General features: G+C 44.7%; 1 protein-coding gene across 1 annotated transcript in view; it reads left to right on the top strand.

Annotated features, from left to right (window-relative positions):
* Nucleotides 1-7,641: 7,641 nt before the first annotated feature.
* Nucleotides 7,642-18,188, top strand: part of GTF2F2 (general transcription factor IIF subunit 2) — a 145,638-nt gene continuing 135,091 nt past the window's right edge. The window contains exon 1 of the mRNA XM_055336129.1: nt 7,642-7,859. Within this exon, the coding sequence (XP_055192104.1) occupies nt 7,794-7,859 (66 nt within the window). The 5' untranslated portion in view covers nt 7,642-7,793. The remainder of the gene's footprint in view (nt 7,860-18,188) is intronic.

The following is an 18,188-nucleotide window of genomic DNA, read 5'->3' as shown; positions in this document are numbered from 1 at the left end:
TACAGTGCGATATTAGTTTCAGATGTAGAACTCAGTGATTCATCACTTACATACAATACTCAGTGCTCATCATATCAAGTGCACGATTAATACTCATCACTTATTTAACCCATCCTCCTACCCACCGCCCCTCCAGCAACCCTCAGTCTGTTCTTTGTAGTTAAGAGTCTGTTTCTTGGTTTGCCTCTCTCTTTTTTTCTCCTTGTATGTTCATTGTTTTGTTTCTTAAATTCCACATACGAGTGAAATCATATGGTATCTGTATTTCTCAGGCTGATTTCTCTTAGCATAATACCCTCTAGCTCCATCCATGTCATTTCATTGCAAATGGAAAGATTTCATTCTTTTTTATGGCTAGGTAATATTCCAGTGTATTTATATACCACAACTTTTTTTTTTTTAAGATTTATTTATTTATTTGAGAGAGAGAGAATATGAGCAGGAGGGACAGAGGGAGAGGGAGAGAGAATCTTGAGCAGATGCCATTCTCCGCACAAAGCCCTACATGGGGCTCCATCCCAGGAACCTGAGATCATGACCTGAGCTGAAACCAAGAGTCAGACACTCAACCAACAGTGCCACCCAGGCTCCTCAAATATATCACATCTTCTTTGTCCATTCATCAGTTGATAGGCATTTGGGTTCTTTCCATAATTTGGCTATTGTTGATAATGCTGCTATAAATATTGGGGTGCATGAAAATCTTTGTGTTAATAGCCAATTCAGGGCCACCTGGCTGACCCAGTCAGTAGAGCATGCAGCTCTTGATCTCGGGGTAGTGAGTTTGAGCTTCATGTTGGGTATAGAGATTACTTAAAGAAAATAATCTTAAAAAAAAATAACCAATACATAGTAAGTTTAGTATATTAAGAAGAGTTCTGTGGTGGTGTTCTTTGACTTGTTAGAATGTTTTTGAGTATGAACAAATAGAATCTCTGGCATGGAAAACCACTGGGCCAATGGGTATGGCCAAGGACAATATCTGAGAGTGAACTTATAAACAGAAAGAGTTAGGGCCCCCAGAAAAAAGAAAGACTGAGAGATAGGTTTCATGATACTAGAGAAGTCATTTCAGGTCCCCAGCTAGTTTCTCCTGGCTCTCCTTACTCTAGCACACTTATTGCAGAACTTCTTAGGTGGTGTCAGGTTTACAAAGAAATGCAAAAACATCAATAGTTAAGGATTGTAAAGGAACAAAAGAAATGCAAATATGAACAGTCTCTACCAGGTCTGGAAATAGCTGCCTAACCCTATCAGAGACAATAAATCAATGGTAAAACTCCCAGTGCTTTTCAACAGTAAGCAAGACCCTGGCATTCCTTACCTGAGAAAATGAGTCAAGACGCCATCCAGTATATACCACTGTCAGAACATGTCAGGAATTTTTTGGTCAGCACCAGTGAGGTAATCTGTCACATGAGCCCTCTCTGTCCACCAAAGAATGATCAGGGGACCCATCTAATATTAGACCTCCTGCTCTTCTGTCTAAGAGAAACAACTCACCTGTTAGAATTCTTTTTTTCTTTTGCTAATAACTTCCTTGCTCTATCGTCCTTCCTATAAAAATCCTTCCATTTTGTGCAACCCCTGGGAGCTCCTCTCTACTTGCTAGATGGGATGCTGTTCAATTCATGAATTGCTTAATAAAACCAGGCTTTAGTTAGTTGAATTTTTGTTTTTTTAACTGTGTGCATGCACGCATGCACACACGCACACACAGACACATACACACACACACTTATTTATTTCCCTGGAAAACCTCCAAACTTATACAGATGTTGGTAATCAGAATGGGTCTAGAGGAACTGTATGTTAAGGATGAATTTTATGAATTGGTTCTGGGTTTCTGCAATTATCTCTCTAATCTGATTAGATTTAAAGACACTAATGACTCTATTTACAGTAGTAAACAGAGTACTGATAGTCCATTGGGTGACCTTTAAAGATACACAGAACACCTGCATTGGCCATGCCTAATTGAGCACTTACAAGAAGCAAAGACCTGGGTAACTGTGTATGTGATACTCTCAAACATTCTTGGAAAACTAACAAATACAATGAGATTGGCTGGTTGCTCCTAACGTTGCTGGACAAAGTGGTGAAAGAAAAAGACAAGCTCAGGAATTTGAATTTCCAGCTCAAGTTCTGTATACAGGACCAGAAAGCTAAAAAGATAAAAGAGAAGATAAAGATAAAAATCTTTATCTCCTGTAGCTGCAGGGCTGAGATGGCAAAAATCAAACACAGATGCTCTTTTTGGGACTTGCGGAATTATAATACAGGTTGAACTCTCAGCTGTTCAACTCAAAGGAGTGTGTTTATTTATTTATTTTTTTTAAATTTATTAATTTATTCATGAGAGACACACACACCACATACACACACACGCAGAGGCAGAGACACAGGCTCCATGCAGGGAGCCCGACATGGGACTTGATCCCAGGTCTCCAGGATCAGGCCCTGGGCTGAAGGAGGCGCTAAACTGCTGAGCCACCTGGGCTGCCCAAAGGAGCATATTTAAGTGAGGGAATTGATTGAGAAAGGACTGGATCCTCTGTGTTTGGAATGGGGATATGTGGGAAGATCCTGATGAAGCTGGGAACATTGAAGCCCTAAATTCAGATGAGTCTTCTTTGCCAGTGGAAGCAGCCTTCGCACCCCCACATGGAAGCAGCTTCCCCACCTCCAGTGGTTGTGTCTCCGACATCCCCTAACCTCCTCTGAGAAGATTAAGGAAGACATTGTAATAACTTCCCATCCAAGACAGTTGTCTTGCTCAACAATGCTAATTCTCTTGGGACACTTGAGTGGCTCAGTGGTTGAGCATCTGCCTTTGCCTTGGGTCATGTCCTGGGGTCCTAGGATCAAGTCCGGCATTGGGTTCCCCATGGGGAGCCTGCTTCTCCCTCTGCCTCTCTCTGTGTGTCTCTCATGAATAAATACATACAATTTTAGAAACAAAACAAAACAATGCTAATTCTCCTCAGGACTCACCACTTACCAACTCTCCTGGCTCCTAGACCTGTAACTAAACTCAAGTTTCAACAGGTCCCAAGGGTGAGGTACAAAGTGCGACCCAGGAGAGGTACACTATACTTCAAAAGAACTGAAGTTCTAATTTATACAAGTAGAACTCCAGAGAACAAATGTGTTTGAGAATGGATATTAGCTGTGTGGGATCATTGTGGAAGGAACACAAAGTTGGATCAGACCAAAATTATTACTCTCTGGCATATAATGGGCCCTCGGGAAGGTGAAAAATCTAGCTGTGATATCTAACACTGTTGATCTCCAGAGTAAATCTATGACTCTGGTTCACAGTGTTAGAGGCAGTTAGGTTCTAACAGGATGACTGTGTTTCAGGATTTCTTTTCCTCTGGTGTCCATGGTTCTTGGTTACACCACTTTCAAGAATGAAGAGGTAGACCAGGCAAAGAGTGGTGGGCAACAAGGCAAAGGTGGTAGTACAAATCTCCTGGAGAGTGAGAGGACCCGAGAGGGTTGCTGTTTTGGCATTTAAGTCTAGGGGATTTTTTTTTTTAAGATTTTATTTATTTATTTGGAAGAGAGAGCACAAGCAGAGGGGAGGGCCAGAGGGAAAGGGAGAAGAAGATCCCCTGTTGAGCAGGGCACCCCATGTGGGGCTCAACCCCAGGACCCAGGGATCATGACCTGAGCTGAAGGCAGCTGACCAACTGACCAAGCCACCCAGGCACCCCTAAATTTAGGGGGTTTTATGAGATTGTTGGTGGGCTGCTTTAATCTGATTAACCCTCCATGCACCTGTCACCCAATCAGGTTTTGGTCCATGTCCAACCTATCAGTTGTTTGGGAGGGAAAGGGTGCAGGTCTTCTTTCAGGGTGGTATAGAGTAACATGATGGGCTCTTTTTCCTTTTAAGTGTAGCTTCCTCTTAGGATGGGACCCCTTGCCCCTGCTGCCTTTCTTGCGACCATCCTCCATTAACAGGAGGCCAGCAAAGGGAGAGTCAGGGTCAGCTATCAGGAAAATCAGATACCTGTCATGCCAGCACTCTAAAACAAAGCCACAAGAAGCTGGATCAAACCAGACAGGTCCAAGAGTAAGAAGGCTGAGACCCTGATCAAGTAAGGGAGAAAAGAAATTTTCTCTCAAGAAATCTAGTCCTTAAACAATAAATATTCCATCCCCTTGTCAACAATTGTCAATAAAAGATAGAGACCCAAACCCCAGGGTGCACAGCTCTCCTGTGAGCTTGCCTGTTCTCACATCTTGTGATGTGTTCTCTCACTTTAATAAACTCTTCACCTGTACCACTCAACCACTGTGTCTGGTCCATCCTTGATTTCTTTCTTTTTTTTTTTTTTAAGATTTTATTTATTTATTCATGAGAGACAGAGACAGAGAGAGAGAGAGAGAGAGAGAGAGAGAGAGAGAGGCAGAGACACAGGCAGAGGGAGAAGCAGGCTCCATGCAGGGAGCCCGATGTGGGACTCGATCCGGGGTCTCCAGGATCATGCCCTAGGCAGAAGGCAGATGCTCAACCACTGAGCCACCCAGACGTCCCCCTTGATTTCTTTCTTGTGGGGACACTGAGCGCCTCCAACATCCCAGGGACAGGCTGGGGAAACGCCTCAGGGTCTGGGGGGCTCCCCAATGCAGCTGGCAACAAAAGAGCTATCTTCTGTTTCTCTCACAGCTCTTAAGCATTCCTCCTCAAGCTGGGAGTTTGAAAAGGACAGATAAAAGTTTGTTCTTTGTTCCACACTATATGAGGATGGGGTGCTAAATAGTTTTTTTTTTCTTCTTCCATATGTATGTATGTGTGTATGTAATGAGTGAAGCTTTTTGCCTAACATGGGGCTTGAACTCAGGATTTGGATATTAAGAGTTGCATGCTCTCCTGATTGAGCTAGCCGGGCACCCCACCCTGTGTAATCTCTTTAAAATCTTGCACTTTTTTCTTCTCTAGCCATTTCTTCTTTACACATTTGTTTTGCCTCATTCCCCATGTACACACACACACACACACACACACACACACTCATTTTGAGTCTTCTCATGACCCATAGATTAAGGTCTAAATCCTTTAGAGTCCATTACTAGGGTACTCTAGGCTGCATTAATTCCCTTTTCTCATGGTGTCATGTTTCATGTTTTCCTTCTGCTGGATCAAAGCTCAAAGCAGCTGTCTTCACCCTTTAAATGTCTTTTTTTTAAAAAAGATATTATTTATTTATTCATGAGAAACACACAGAGAGGCAGAAGCAGAGGGAGAAGCAGGCTCCCTGCGGGGGAGCCCGATGTGGGACTCCCAGGACTCTGGGATCACACCCCAAGCCAAAGGCAGAGGCTCAACCACTGAGCCATCCAGGCATCCCCACCCTTTTTAATGGGCCCTTTCCTAAGCCATGACACAAGAATGTAACCTTCCTTTTCAACCCATGCCTGGTTTCCCATCTTTCCTATTAGTTTCCTCGGCTGATCACAGAAACCTGACAACTTTTCCTGGCCCTATAAGGCCCAGACTTGGAAGTTCCTCAATTATCTGCGTGGCTCTGATGTTTGATTCAATACATCACTAGCTATTCTTACAGTATTTTACTATTTGTTTCTCTTTCAGCAAATGTTCATTCAGCTAAAGCCTATTGAAATCTGACAATGTGTCATATACCTGGCTTGCTGCTGTGGATACAAAAATGAATAAAACACTATTTCCACCTAGGAGGAGCTCATAGCCTAGAAAGCAAAGGCAGCGTGTCAACATGCACATAGTGGCGCAGGGTAATAAGTATCCCATTGTGATGTGAAGGAAAACCAACCTCCTCTGGGGAACTTAATGAAAGGTTTCATAGGAAGTGACATTTCCCTAAGTCTGGTAACCCAAGAAGGAGTTTGCCAATCAGAGGACAGGGGTGAGAAGGAGGGTCAAGGAAGAATAGGGCATCTCTCCATGAGTAAAGGGCATCCAGTGGGCAGAGGCTCTGAAACAACTGAGGAAGAAGATCCTGATGTCTCTGGGGAGGTCCCAAGGCAGGTGTGGTGCATGTGCGACTGGGCCGCAGGGAGCCAACTGAGAGGGCCTTGGTAGAGAGCAATGAATTTTGTGCTAGAGGCAAGGAGACCGATAGGAAACTGCAAGCTGGGGATCTGAACTCAGGACTTGGATAAGAGTCACCGGTCTACTGCCGTTGATCTAATTAGATGGGCCTCGAGTTTTGGAGTCTGAAAGGGATGCGCTCTGTTTAATTGGAAGTGCTCAGGATAGTCTCTCACCCGAGACGCTCCTTTTTTCTTTTTCCTCCCTGAGGGTCTACAAACTGCATGCTTGAGACCTTCCCAGGGCCACCGATTGCACCCCAGTGCCCACCTGCGCTAATTCACTTCCTCCCTCCCTATCCTCAGAAAGGTTGCGTCTCTCTCCTTGGCCAGGGTTGGACACATCCGGACAGCTTTCCTCTCTTTGAACCCCATTTTTGTTTTGTCGTTTTGTCTTTCTTTGCTTACGCTGACCTGGTCTTTAAAAGCGTTATGTAGGGCAGCCTGGGGTGGGGGGGCGTGCTGGGCAGGGGGCTGCCTTGGAGACCCGGGATCGAGTCCCACGTGGGGCTCCCTGCATGAAGCCTGCTTCTCCCTCTGCCTCTCTCTCTCTCTCTCTCTCTCTCTCTCTCTCTGTGTGTGTGTCTCTCATGAATAAGTAAATAAAATCTAAAAAAAAAAAAAAAAAAAGAGCATTGTGCAGGGCAGCCCAGGGGGCTCAGCGGTTCAGCTCCTGCCTGCAGCCGAGGGCGTGATTCCTGGAGACCCAGAATCAAGCCCCACATCAGGCTCCCTGCATGGAGCCTGCTTCTCCCTCGGCCTGTGTCTCTGCCTCTCTCTCTTTCTGTGTCTCTCATGAATAAAGAAATATAATCTTAAAAAAAAAAAAAAAGCATTGTGCAGGGCAGCCCTGGGGGCTCAGCGGTTCAGCTCCTGCCTGCAGCCGAGGGCGTGACCCTGGAGACCCAGGATCCAGTCTTGCATCGGGCTCCCTGCACGGAGCCTGCTTCTCCCTCTGCCTGTGCCTCTGCCTCTCTCTCTCTCTTTGTATATCCCTCATGAATAAGAAAAGAAAGAAGAAAGAAAGAAAAAGAAAGAAAGAAAGAAAGAAAGAAGAAAGAAAGAAAGAAAGAAAGAAAGAAAGAAAGAAAAGAAAGAAAGAAAGAAAGGAAAGAAAGAAAGGAAAGAAAGAAAAGAAAAGAAAGAAAGAAAGAAAGAAAGAAGAAAGAAAAGAAAAAAGAAAAGAAAGAAAGAAGAAAGAAAGAAAGAAGAAGAAAGAAAGAAAGAAAGAAAGAAAGAAAAAAGAAGAAGAAAGAAAGAAAGAAAGAAAGGAAAGAAAGAAAGAAAGAAAGAAAAGAAAGAAAGAAAGAAAGAAAGAAAAGAAAAGAAAAAGAAGAAAGAAAGAAAGAAAGAAAGAAAGAAAGAAAGAAAGAAAGAAGAAAGAAAGAAAGAAGCAAGCATTGTGCACATCTCTGTTTCATCCCACCGTGGGTCTTAGCAGCTCAGACGCAGCCCCGTAGCCACGCCCACTCGGAAGGGGCCCGCGCGGCCCGCGCGAGGAGGTTTGTCCCGACCGGCGCCCCGTTCCGCCAGGCGCGGCGCAGGCGCACTTCCGGCCTCGCGGCGGCGCGTCTCTCTTTCCGGGGATTCCCTTCGGCCGCGCGGGCGGGCGCCTCCGACCGCGGCACCTCCGGCTCCGCGCTCCCTCGCGCGCGCGGTCCAGCCCCCGGGGCCGCTGCTCCGGCCGCTCGGCCTCCCCCGGCAGTAGTCGACCCATGGCCGAGCGAGGGGAGCTCGATCTGACCGGCGCGAAGCAGAACACCGGAGTGTGGCTGGTGAAGGTAAGTTCGCGCGGCCCGGCTGGCGCGGCTCCTCGTGTGAGGAGTTGGAGAGACTGCAGAGCGGCGCTGCCCGGGACCGCGGGAAGTTCCTGCGGCCGTGTCGCCGCAGCTAGAGGCAGGAGGCGTCGTGCGAACTAGCTGGCAGACGAGGAACTTGGTTGGGGCGGCGGGGCGGGGGCGGGCGGGGAGGCCAGACCCGCCGGGACGGGATCCCCTGGGGCCCTGCGTCCCCGGCCGCGGGGGGGGGGTGGGGGTGGCGGGTCTTCCTCACCCGAGGCTCAGCACCTTCTGCAGCCGCGAGTCCGTAGGGAGAAGCGGGGCCCCTGCCTCCCTGTACGACTCTCCCTCGGCCAGGAAGGCAGAACGAGTCCCTGTGCGCCCGCCGACCTGTCCTTTCAGGGTGGGGGCCCTTGTTGGGGGGTCTCAGGAGAGCTGAGGGCTCTGAGCTCACGGAGAGGCCATCGAGCTGGAGCGCCTTTGCACTGTGGTGGTGTTTTTTTTTTTTTTTTTTAAGGTAAAGACAGCACATTTATTTATTTATTTATTCATTCATGCATCATTCATTCATTCATCCACTCGAGACACAGAGACACAGGCAGAAGGACAAGCAGGCTCCACGCAGGGAGCCCGACGTGGGACTCGATCCGGGGACCCCGGGGTCACGCCCTGCGCCGAAGGCAGGTGCCAAACCACTGAGCCACCCAAGGGCTGCCCCAGGACAGCAGTCTTGGTTATAGGCCTGAGTGAGCGCCGTTATTTGTGCTTTACTTGTTTTTCTTTTTTCTTTTTTTTTTTTTTGGTTTTGTTTTTTAAAGATTTTATTTATTCATGAGAATACACAGAGAGGAGAGAGACAGAGGCAGAGGGAGAAGCAGGCTCCATGCTGGAAGCCCGACGTGGGGCTCGATTCTGGGTCTCCAGGATCACGCCCTGGGCTGCAGGCAGGAGCTAAACCGTTGAGCCCCCTCCGGGCTGCCCTGTACAATGCTTTTTTTTCTTTTTTAAAGATTGTATTTCTTTATTCATGAGAGACACAGAGATAGAGGCAGAGACACAGGCAGAGGGAGAAGCAGGCTCCTTGCAGGGAGCCCGAGGTGGGGCTTGATCCTAAGTATCTAGGATCACGCCCTGGGCTGTAGGCGGCGCTAAACCGCTGAGCCATCTGGGCTGCCCTGTGCTTTACTTTTTCATATTGAGGAGTGTGGTCTCTTAGGAGAGTTTCATGAGACATACACGTATGTTCAAAATGTGCTTATGGCAGTCTTTGAAGTGAGACTTCTTTTTCTTCTTCTTCTTCTTCTTTTTTTTTTTTGAAGATTTTATTTATTCATAGAGACATACACAGAGAGAGAGGCAGAGACCCAGGCAGAGAGAGAAGCTGGCTCCATGCGGGGAGTCCGACGTGGGACTCGATCCTGGGACTCCAGGGTCACACCCTGGGCTGAAGGCAGCGCTAAACCGCTGCGCCACCCAGGCTGCCCACCACCCCCCTTTTTTTAAAGATTATTTATCTGTTCATGAGGGACACAGAGAGAGAGGGAGGCAGAGACACAGGCAGAGGGAGAAGCAGGCTCCATGCGGGGAGCCCCACATGGGACTCAATTCCTGGGACTCCAGGGTCATGCCCTGGGCTGAAGGGAGACACTCAGCCACTGAGCCACCCAGGCGTCCTGATAGATGTCACAGTTTTTACCCTGTCAGGGAGTGAAACCACTGAGCCACCCAGGGATTCCCCCTCCCTTTTTTTTTCTTTAAACTTTTATCATATGGCTGAGTTCTCACCAATTAAATCTGAGGGGCAGGGGTGCTTCCCGTCCGTCCACCTCTCTAAAAACTCCCTTAGGATCAGTTGCTAGCATGTCAAACCTGTATTATACTTTTCAAAGCACTTGTGGGATCTCCAGGTGGCTCAGCGGTTTGGCGTCTCCCTTCAGTCCAGGGCTTGATCCTGGAGACCTGGGATCGAGTCCCGTGTTGGGTTCCCTGTATGGAGCCTGCTTCTCCCACTACGTGAGTCTCTGCTTCTCTCTCTCTCTCTCTCTCTGTGTCTCTCATGAATAAATAAATAAAAATCTTAAAAAAAAGTGTTATGTTTTTCAAAGCACTTGTTAGAGTTTAAGGATTGTGTGTTCATGTGTTCAGTGCTGGTTACTTCCATCTTTCTAGCGTGGGTGCACTCACATTCTATGAAAATGGGATCCTTGCCTGTCCCAGCCAGAATTGCGATTGACTCCGGGTTATTGCTCAACAGCTGTGGAATGAATGAATGAATGAATGAATGAATGAATGAATGAGTGGTCTCTTATTTATTATTCTTCAACTCCAGCTTTACTCTCTGGCGCTCCTTTGACTTCTCAGAGCTTTATCAGTATGACCTAAAGGGCTGGAGTAAGTTTCTCCTAGTGCCTTTCTCTTGCATGCCAAATGGAGGAGAATCATTGAGGAGATCTCCCTTGCAGGTTGAAAGAACTTGAAAAAATGGTGGAACTTGAGACAGTGCATTAGTTCTTGAAGCACAATAAATGCTCAGAAAATACTGTTTGCGTTACACAATTTGGATGGGTGGACAGAAAGGTACTAGTATAGTGTATTATGGAGAGTGGAACAGAAAGCCAAGACTGAAAATGCATATTAACATGTGTCCTGGGGAAAAAGAGATTATTATGCTCAGAGCAGAGGATTTGTGTAAAAAAAGTTTGGGACTGTATACTCCTATTATCCTATTGTGAAATTGGGATGTCTTTAGTCTGCAAGAAGTGAGGAGCCTTTTGGAAGGTTTTGAGAAAGGCAAGGATGCAAATAGTTCCGGGGGGGGGGGGGAAGCTTGAGAGGAAGCTAACCAGAGTCAAAATTAGAAAATTATCACAGCATCATAGGTATGTGATAATGAAGTCTGGGGAGTTAGGGAAACATTTTCAGTAAAAGTTGTTGGGATTTGGTTACGGACCAAATGAGAATGTGAAAGAATAGAATGAATCTAAAATGAAATGAAGATAAAAGATTTTAGTGTTCTCTCATGTATGGGTATTTGAATACATTTTATCTCTTGTCTGTAAAGGTAGTTGTTAGACTATTTTCTGTTTACAGTATCACTGTTTCTTCTTATCAGCTTGGTATATAGTATATCTTTTTCTAATCTTATGTATTAAAAAAATAACAGGCTGGCAGATAGATCTTCCCAGGGTGTGAAAGGACTTTCTTGCTAGTTCGTGTCCTTCGACAAATTTATCTCTGACAGATGACAAGAGTTGCTAGCGAACACTTTCTGCTCTAAAGTCCACTCGTGTTCTTTATTTAAACATTTGTTTCTGCTCCATTGAAGAAGACCCAGTAGACAGTGAAGTTTGATTCGCATAGCTGTCAGATAACTTGAACTTGTTTCATTTGCACCGGGCTTAGTATCCTGTGTGATTTTCAGGCTCATTCTTGACCATACTTGGATTTTCATCTCTGGATTATAGGAATAAATTGTAGGACTGCATCACATTATAATGGTCAATTTCGTCTTTTGGCTTTCTTTGCGTAATACTAAAATATACTGCTTAGAAAGTGTGTCTTTGTTCTTATCCATTCAGAATTTGTGACTAGAATTACATACTGACTTCAGGTCTCTTCTCTAGATGTTCATATGAGTTCTGTTCTTTGCGGATCATTTGCTGCAAAATCTGTAAATTTCTTTCTAGAGTGTATCCAAGTTTATGGGCCATCTTGTATATGTTGTATTAATTCCACCACTAGAAAGGTATAAAACAAGAGAAATACAGGAAGGTATAATATGCGTATAAGATCTCAGAGTTTTAAGCAGGAAAATAGTTGTTTTTCTGACTGGAGCAGGGAAGACTTCATGGAGAAGGTGACATTTAAGAAGAGCCTATGGAGTTGACTAGTTAGGAGAAAACTTCCCAGCAGGACTGAGAACTAGAGTGTGTTCAGGAAAAAGCAAATATAGTAGAAGATTGTGTCCCAGAATATCCAGTACCAGTACTGTTCTGGCTTTATGAAATACCATTTCTGGGGTTTTGAATACCTCAAGTCTACAAGAGATTGATGATTCAAACAAGTTTTTTTTTTTTTTTTAAGATTTTATTTATTCATGAGAGAGAGAAAGGCAGAGACACAGGCAGAGGGAGAAGCAGGCTCCACGCAGGGAGCCTGACATGGGACTCGATCGTGGGTCTTCAGGATCACGCCCTGGGCTGAAGGCAGTGCTAACCCGCTGAGCCACCAGGGCTGCCCTCAAACAAGTTTTGATAGGTAATAGATGTGATTGGATTTAATGTTACATAGATGTCACAGTTTTTTTTTAAAAAAATTATTTATTCATGAGAGACACACAGAGAGAGGCAGAGACATAGGCAGAGGGAGAAGCGGGCTCCCTGCGAGGAGCCTGATGTGAGACTTGATCCTGTGACTCTGGGATCACGACCTGAGCTGAAGGCAGACACTCAGCCGCAGAGCCACCCAAGCATCCTGATAGATGTCACAGTTTTTACCCTGTCAGGGAGCTATTCCTTGTAGTTGCATTACCCTGTTCCTGTTGCTCAGTCTGTGCCACTCTTAGGTTGCCAGCTGGTCACGTTACTACACACCTTATACCAAATCATGGTTTAGAAGTTGTAGAATGTTTAAAAATATTTTAGCATAGTTCTGTTGTTTGGCTTCCAATAGTTAGACTTTTGGAAAGATCTTCTCTAGTTACGGTTGGCTGGGGGGGAAGGTACATGTTGGGGAAAAGGAGGAGATAAAATACTAAGGTTGTTAGGAGTGGAGGGATTTTTGTAAGTAATGAATATCATACTGAGGCCTGAATTATAACAAATGCTACCTCTTTTTGGGGGAAAGAACAAGTGGAGGTATTGAGAAGGGCTGCAGTAGTTCTAAGCAACACCTTTCTAGCCCCCCAAAAGATGTTTCTAGCCCAATCAGATATATATATTTTAAAGATGTTATTTATTTTTTCATGAGAGACACAGAGAGAGAGAGGCAGAGACACAGGCAGAGGGAGAAGCAGGCTCCATGCAGGGAGCCCGATGTGGGTCTCAATCCCGGGACTCCAAGATCACACCCTGGGTCGAAGGCAGGTGCTACACCACTGAGCCACCCAGGCTGCCCTTGACTGATGTTTGTTGGAGGAGAGGATCAGGTCAGGAGGGACAGGAGAAAAACGAACTTAGCTTTCATATGTACCAAGTATTATTTTTTTTTAATGTACCAAGTATTTTATACAAAGAAAACCTATGAATTAGATACTAAGTATCTCTGTTTTTCAGATGATGAAATGGTGGTTTAGGTTATCTTACCAAGTATGGAACAATGTTTCAAATTTAGCTCTATTTGGCTACAAAGCTCACCTCAAGAATAGGAAATAGAAAAGAGTTTAGGGCTCTTTCATGGGTTTTCTCCCTGGGGAATAGAGGTGATGTGAGGACTCCTTTTCTTCCTTTCTTTCGGAGATAGAAAGCACAAGTGGGAGGGAGGGGCAAAAGGAGAGGGAGAAGCAAATTCCCCACTGAGTAAGGAGCCTGATGGGGGGCTCAACTCCAGGACCCCGAGATTATGACCTGAAGGCAAACAACCCAAGGGCTCCTGGGGACTTCATTTCTCTGACCTTGGGTCTTGTAAGTTCCACATGGTGATCTTCAAGAAAACGTGGGAGTTAAAGCTGCGTGTCACAGATTGGGCTTCCTCAGAAGCTAATTCTGAGATGATTAGGTTTACCAGGGAGCTCTTGGGATCATCACCTGTGGAAGGAAGAAGACAAACAGAATTGGTTAGAGGGTATGATGCAGTGTCAAGGAAAGCTGAGGATGATGCCACAGGGAGTCCTCCAGGTGTCTTGATTTGGGGTGAGGTACACCTTGTGTTGACCAATTACCGCATGTGGTTTGTCCTGGGGAAAATATGTGATCTTGGTCAGAGGGCTTCTCTTCAGTGAAGGCGGTGCGGAAGAGGGGCTCACAGCTAGGGGCTATCTGTGGCCACACTCCCAGCAGCTGGGAGAATAAGGCCTTCAGTCCTAAAGGGGGGAAACGAGTGTCACATTACAGTGTCCATTACAGTGCCTTTAATGTGCTTGTATTTTGGGGGAAACAGGGTTTGGAGACTAGTAGTTGGGGAACTAGATATTTGCTGAAGCAAAGTTGGCAGAGAAACTCCAGGAAATAGTGTCTATACATACCACCTTAGCACCTGGGCTTCCGAGTCGTAGTTGACCTGCCTGCCATGAGCGAATGGGTGAGCGGGTTGATTTATCCCACAAGCTTTTAGTGATTGCTGGTCACCATGCCAGGCTCTGAGTATATTAGAGTGAGCCGAAACATGGCCTGTGCTCTGTGAGCTAGGATTTATGGTCTACTGCGGGAGACAGACATCCACCTGATAGTAGTCCTGATGAAAGCAGTTACAGACAGATATGGATACTGGAGCCAGAATACTGTTCTGTGAGTGTGGATAATAAAGAAACGTGCCCTAGTCTGGGGGTCAAGGGACATTTCCCTGGAAGTAATGCCTAAGTGAGTCATTTTCTGTTACTGTCTTGGAAAATCAGAAAACATCCCATGTTGTACCTATTATCTTGTTTCCACCTGATTTTCTTAATGAATGTAGAGACAGTCGAAACAACACATATCACACAAGTGATGTGTTGACAGTGTTTTGGGAAGATTTACTAAGAGAGTAGAATTCAGGTGTTCTTATTTTAAAAAGCTGATTATGTGAGGAGATGATATCTTAATTGGCTTGACTGTAGTAACCATTTCACTTTGTATATCAGATCATCGTGTGTTGTATACCTTAAATATAATATATATAATTTTATTTAAAAGTAAAAGAATGTTTTAATGAAAAATATCAGGCATTCAAAATAAAGTATTTTGGAGGCTTGGGATCATATATACTATTAGTTTTTCTTCCTCATCTCTTTCTCCTTTTTCAGACTTAATGCTAATGGGCTGGAACTTCTGGGAAGCTCATTTCCTTTTATTTTTATTTTTTAAAATTTTTATGCTCGATGTGGGATTCGATCCCGGGTCTCCAGGATCGCGCCCTGGGCCAAAGGCAGGCGCTAAACCGCTGCGCCACCCAGGGATCCCTCCTTTTATTTATTTATTCATTTATATTTTTTATTTTTTAAAAGATTTTATTTATTTATTCATGAGAGACAGAGAGAGGCAGAGACACAGGCAGAGGGAGAAGCAGGCGCCATACAGGGAGCCCGATGTGGGACTCGATCCCCGGTCTCTAGGATCACGCCCTGGGCTGAAGGCAGCACTAAACCGCTGAGCCACCCACGCTGCTTGGAAGCTCATTTCCATAAGCGTTTGGTATGGAGAGATACACGTATAGGATTGACATACTATCCTCAATGTATTCAGTTTTTCATTGAAAGTATAGCATTTTGGCAACCTTTTAGATTAAATAAGCTGGTAGGCTTCCCTGGGAACTTACGATTTTTTTAAAAAAGATGTTATTTATTTATTCATGAGAGACACAGAGAGGGAGGCAGAGACATAGGCAGAGGGAGATGCAGGCTCCCTGCAAGGAACCCGATGTGGGACTCAATCCCAGACCCCCAGGATCACGCCCTGAGCCGAAGACAGACGCTCAACCACTGAGCCACCCAGGCATCCCACGATTTTGATGATGATGATGATAATGCAGTATGAGTTCCAGACTTATTTTTATGAGCTAACTTCTGGAGCATAATCTTTTTTTTTTTTTTTTTTTTTTTTTGGAGCATAATCTTTTTTGTAAGTTGTCCGTTGCTCGTATCAGGTACAACTTATTGTAGTGAATTTGATTCTTCAATTTGTTTTAGTGTACGATATAGCCTTCACTTAGAACTTCTAGTTGTTTGGTGGCTAAAATTGTAGTCACCAGCAGTTTGATCAGAGACTCTTCTGACCTGGTTAATGTAGTGAAGAAGTGTGGTCTCCTCAAGAGTTCCAGTGCTCCAAAATATTCTTGTCTCTCCTCTATCTTAATAGCACCTCAAGGAACCAGCAGTAAGTGGATAGACTGGAAAATGATACTCTCCACTATTGTCATTTTTTTCCTTCCCCTTTATTTTAAGATGGATAGCTGAATAAGGTTTCTTTTTTTTTTTTTTTTTTTTTGAATTTTTATTTATTTATGATAGTCACAGAGAGAGAGAGAGGCAGAGACACAGGCAGAGGGAGAAGCAAAGCAGGCTCCATGCACCGGAAGCCCGATGTGGGATTCGATCCCGGGTCTCCAGGATCGTGCCCTGGGCCAAAGGCAGGCGCCAAACCGCTGCGCCACCCAGGGATCCCCTGAATAAGGTTTCTCTGAGAATGCACTGAGGTTTATTAAAATTCTGCATCCTAGATTTATCCCAATAATGCCATTGTTATTACATTAACATTAGCTAATGTTTCTTTGTATCCAATCATTAAAATAACTGCTGCTGCTATGTGCCAGGCTATTTTAGATGCTAGGAATATGACAGTAAACAAAACAGACAAAATATCTGCCTCTTGCAGATTATGTTCTAATGGGGAAGGAGAATAGACAGTAAACGAAACATAGCCCATGATAAGTGCTATGAAGAAAAATGAATAAGGTAAAATGTATAGTAAGTAGCTGGGGGTGCTATTTAAATAGGGTGGGGAAAGGATGCCTGGGTGGCTCGGTGGTTGAATGTCTGCCTTCAGCTCAGGGTGTGATCCTGGAGTCCCAGGATCAAGTCCCACATCAGACTCCCCGCAGGGAACCTGCTTCTCCCTCTGCCTGTTGTCTCTGCCTCCCTCTGCCTGTGTCTCTGCCTCTCTCTCTCTCTCTTTTTTTTTTAAGATTTTATTTATTTATTCATGAGAGACAGATAGATACAGTGGGGAAGTGGATGCCTGGGTGGCTCAGTGGTTGAGTGTCTGCCTTTGGCTCAGGTTGTGATCCAGGGTCCTGGCATCAAGACCCACATCAGGCTCCCCACAGGGAGCCTACTTCTCCTTCTGCCTGTTTTTCTGCCTCTGTGTGTCTCTCATGAATAAATAAATGAAATCTTAAAAAAAAAAAAAAAGGGTGGGGAAGGCCTCACTGATACTAGGTAGTCTGTGATCAATTTTAGTATATGTGCTGCCAAAGGGAGCACAGTGGTCTGTGATCAGAGACCTTAAAGGATAATATGGGGTCATGCCCTCCACATAGATGGGGTGAAGAGTATTCCAGACAGAAGTAGCACCAATTCAAAGGCCCTGGAATATGAATTGCTGGCAATGTTCACAGACCAGTGTGGTTAGAGTCAAGTGAGTGAGAGAAAGTAGTAGGAGATGAGGCCATGGGGTGGCAGGGGACTGAAACATATAAGACATTATAGGATTTTTTTACTCTTGAGTGAAATGGGGAGCCAGTAGCCCTAGAGCAGTAGCATGGCATGGTAATTATGGAGCTACACTACCTAGTTAGAATCCTGGCTTCACCACTAGTAATTGTGAGACTTTGGGCAAATAATAACTTTTTGGTCTCACTTTTTTATCTGCAAAAATGGGATAATAATAAGGGTGCCTGGGTGGCTCAGTCAGTTGGGCATCTGGCTCTTGGTTTTGGCTCAGGTCATGATCTCCTGGTTGTGGGATCCAGCCCTGCCTCGGGCTCTTTGTATAGCGCGGAGTCTGTCTCCCTCTCCCTCACTTTCTCTTTCTCTCAAATAAATCATTTAAAAATTGGGATAATAATAGAGTTGTTATGAGGATTAAGTAAACTAACATTTATAAAGTGATTAGAAAAGTAACCTGGGTTGTAGTAAGTAAGTAGATGTCTATTAAATAAGTTGAAATACTTTGAGCAGAATGGTATCATCTGATCATCATCACCTCATATTTTAAAATGAGGACTCTGGCTGCTGTATTGAGAATGAACTAGATGTGGACAAGAGCAGAAGCTAGGAAATCCAGAGGCTATTACGATTCTACAAAAGATGATGGTGGCTTAGACTAAGACGGTAACCCTGCAATTGGTGAGAAGGGGCTTGAATCCTGATACAATTTTATCTTGTCCACAGGAAATGTCAGTTAGTTGGATGTGGAATGTGAGATAAAAGTAGCTACTCAGGATAACTGCACAAAGTTTTGGACTGAGTACCTGGAAGAATGGAGTGACTTTACTCAGATATGGAAAATTGCAGGATGAGCAGGTTATGAGGGAGAAATTAGAGTTCTTTTTTTTTTTTTTTTAGAAATTAGAGTTCTGATATGGATATTTTAAATTTGAAATGTCCACTGAATATACACTTGAGAGCTTGAGTCACAATTGGATATATAAGTTGGAACTTGAGGGGAGAGCTTGAGTAGGCAGTTGGATATATTGGTTGGA

Source organism: Nyctereutes procyonoides, unplaced genomic scaffold, assembly GCF_905146905.1.
Source record: "Nyctereutes procyonoides isolate TBG_1078 unplaced genomic scaffold, NYPRO_anot_genome, whole genome shotgun sequence".
Taxonomy (NCBI): domain Eukaryota; kingdom Metazoa; phylum Chordata; class Mammalia; order Carnivora; family Canidae; genus Nyctereutes; species Nyctereutes procyonoides.
This window is presented reverse-complemented; position numbering and strand designations above follow the sequence as displayed.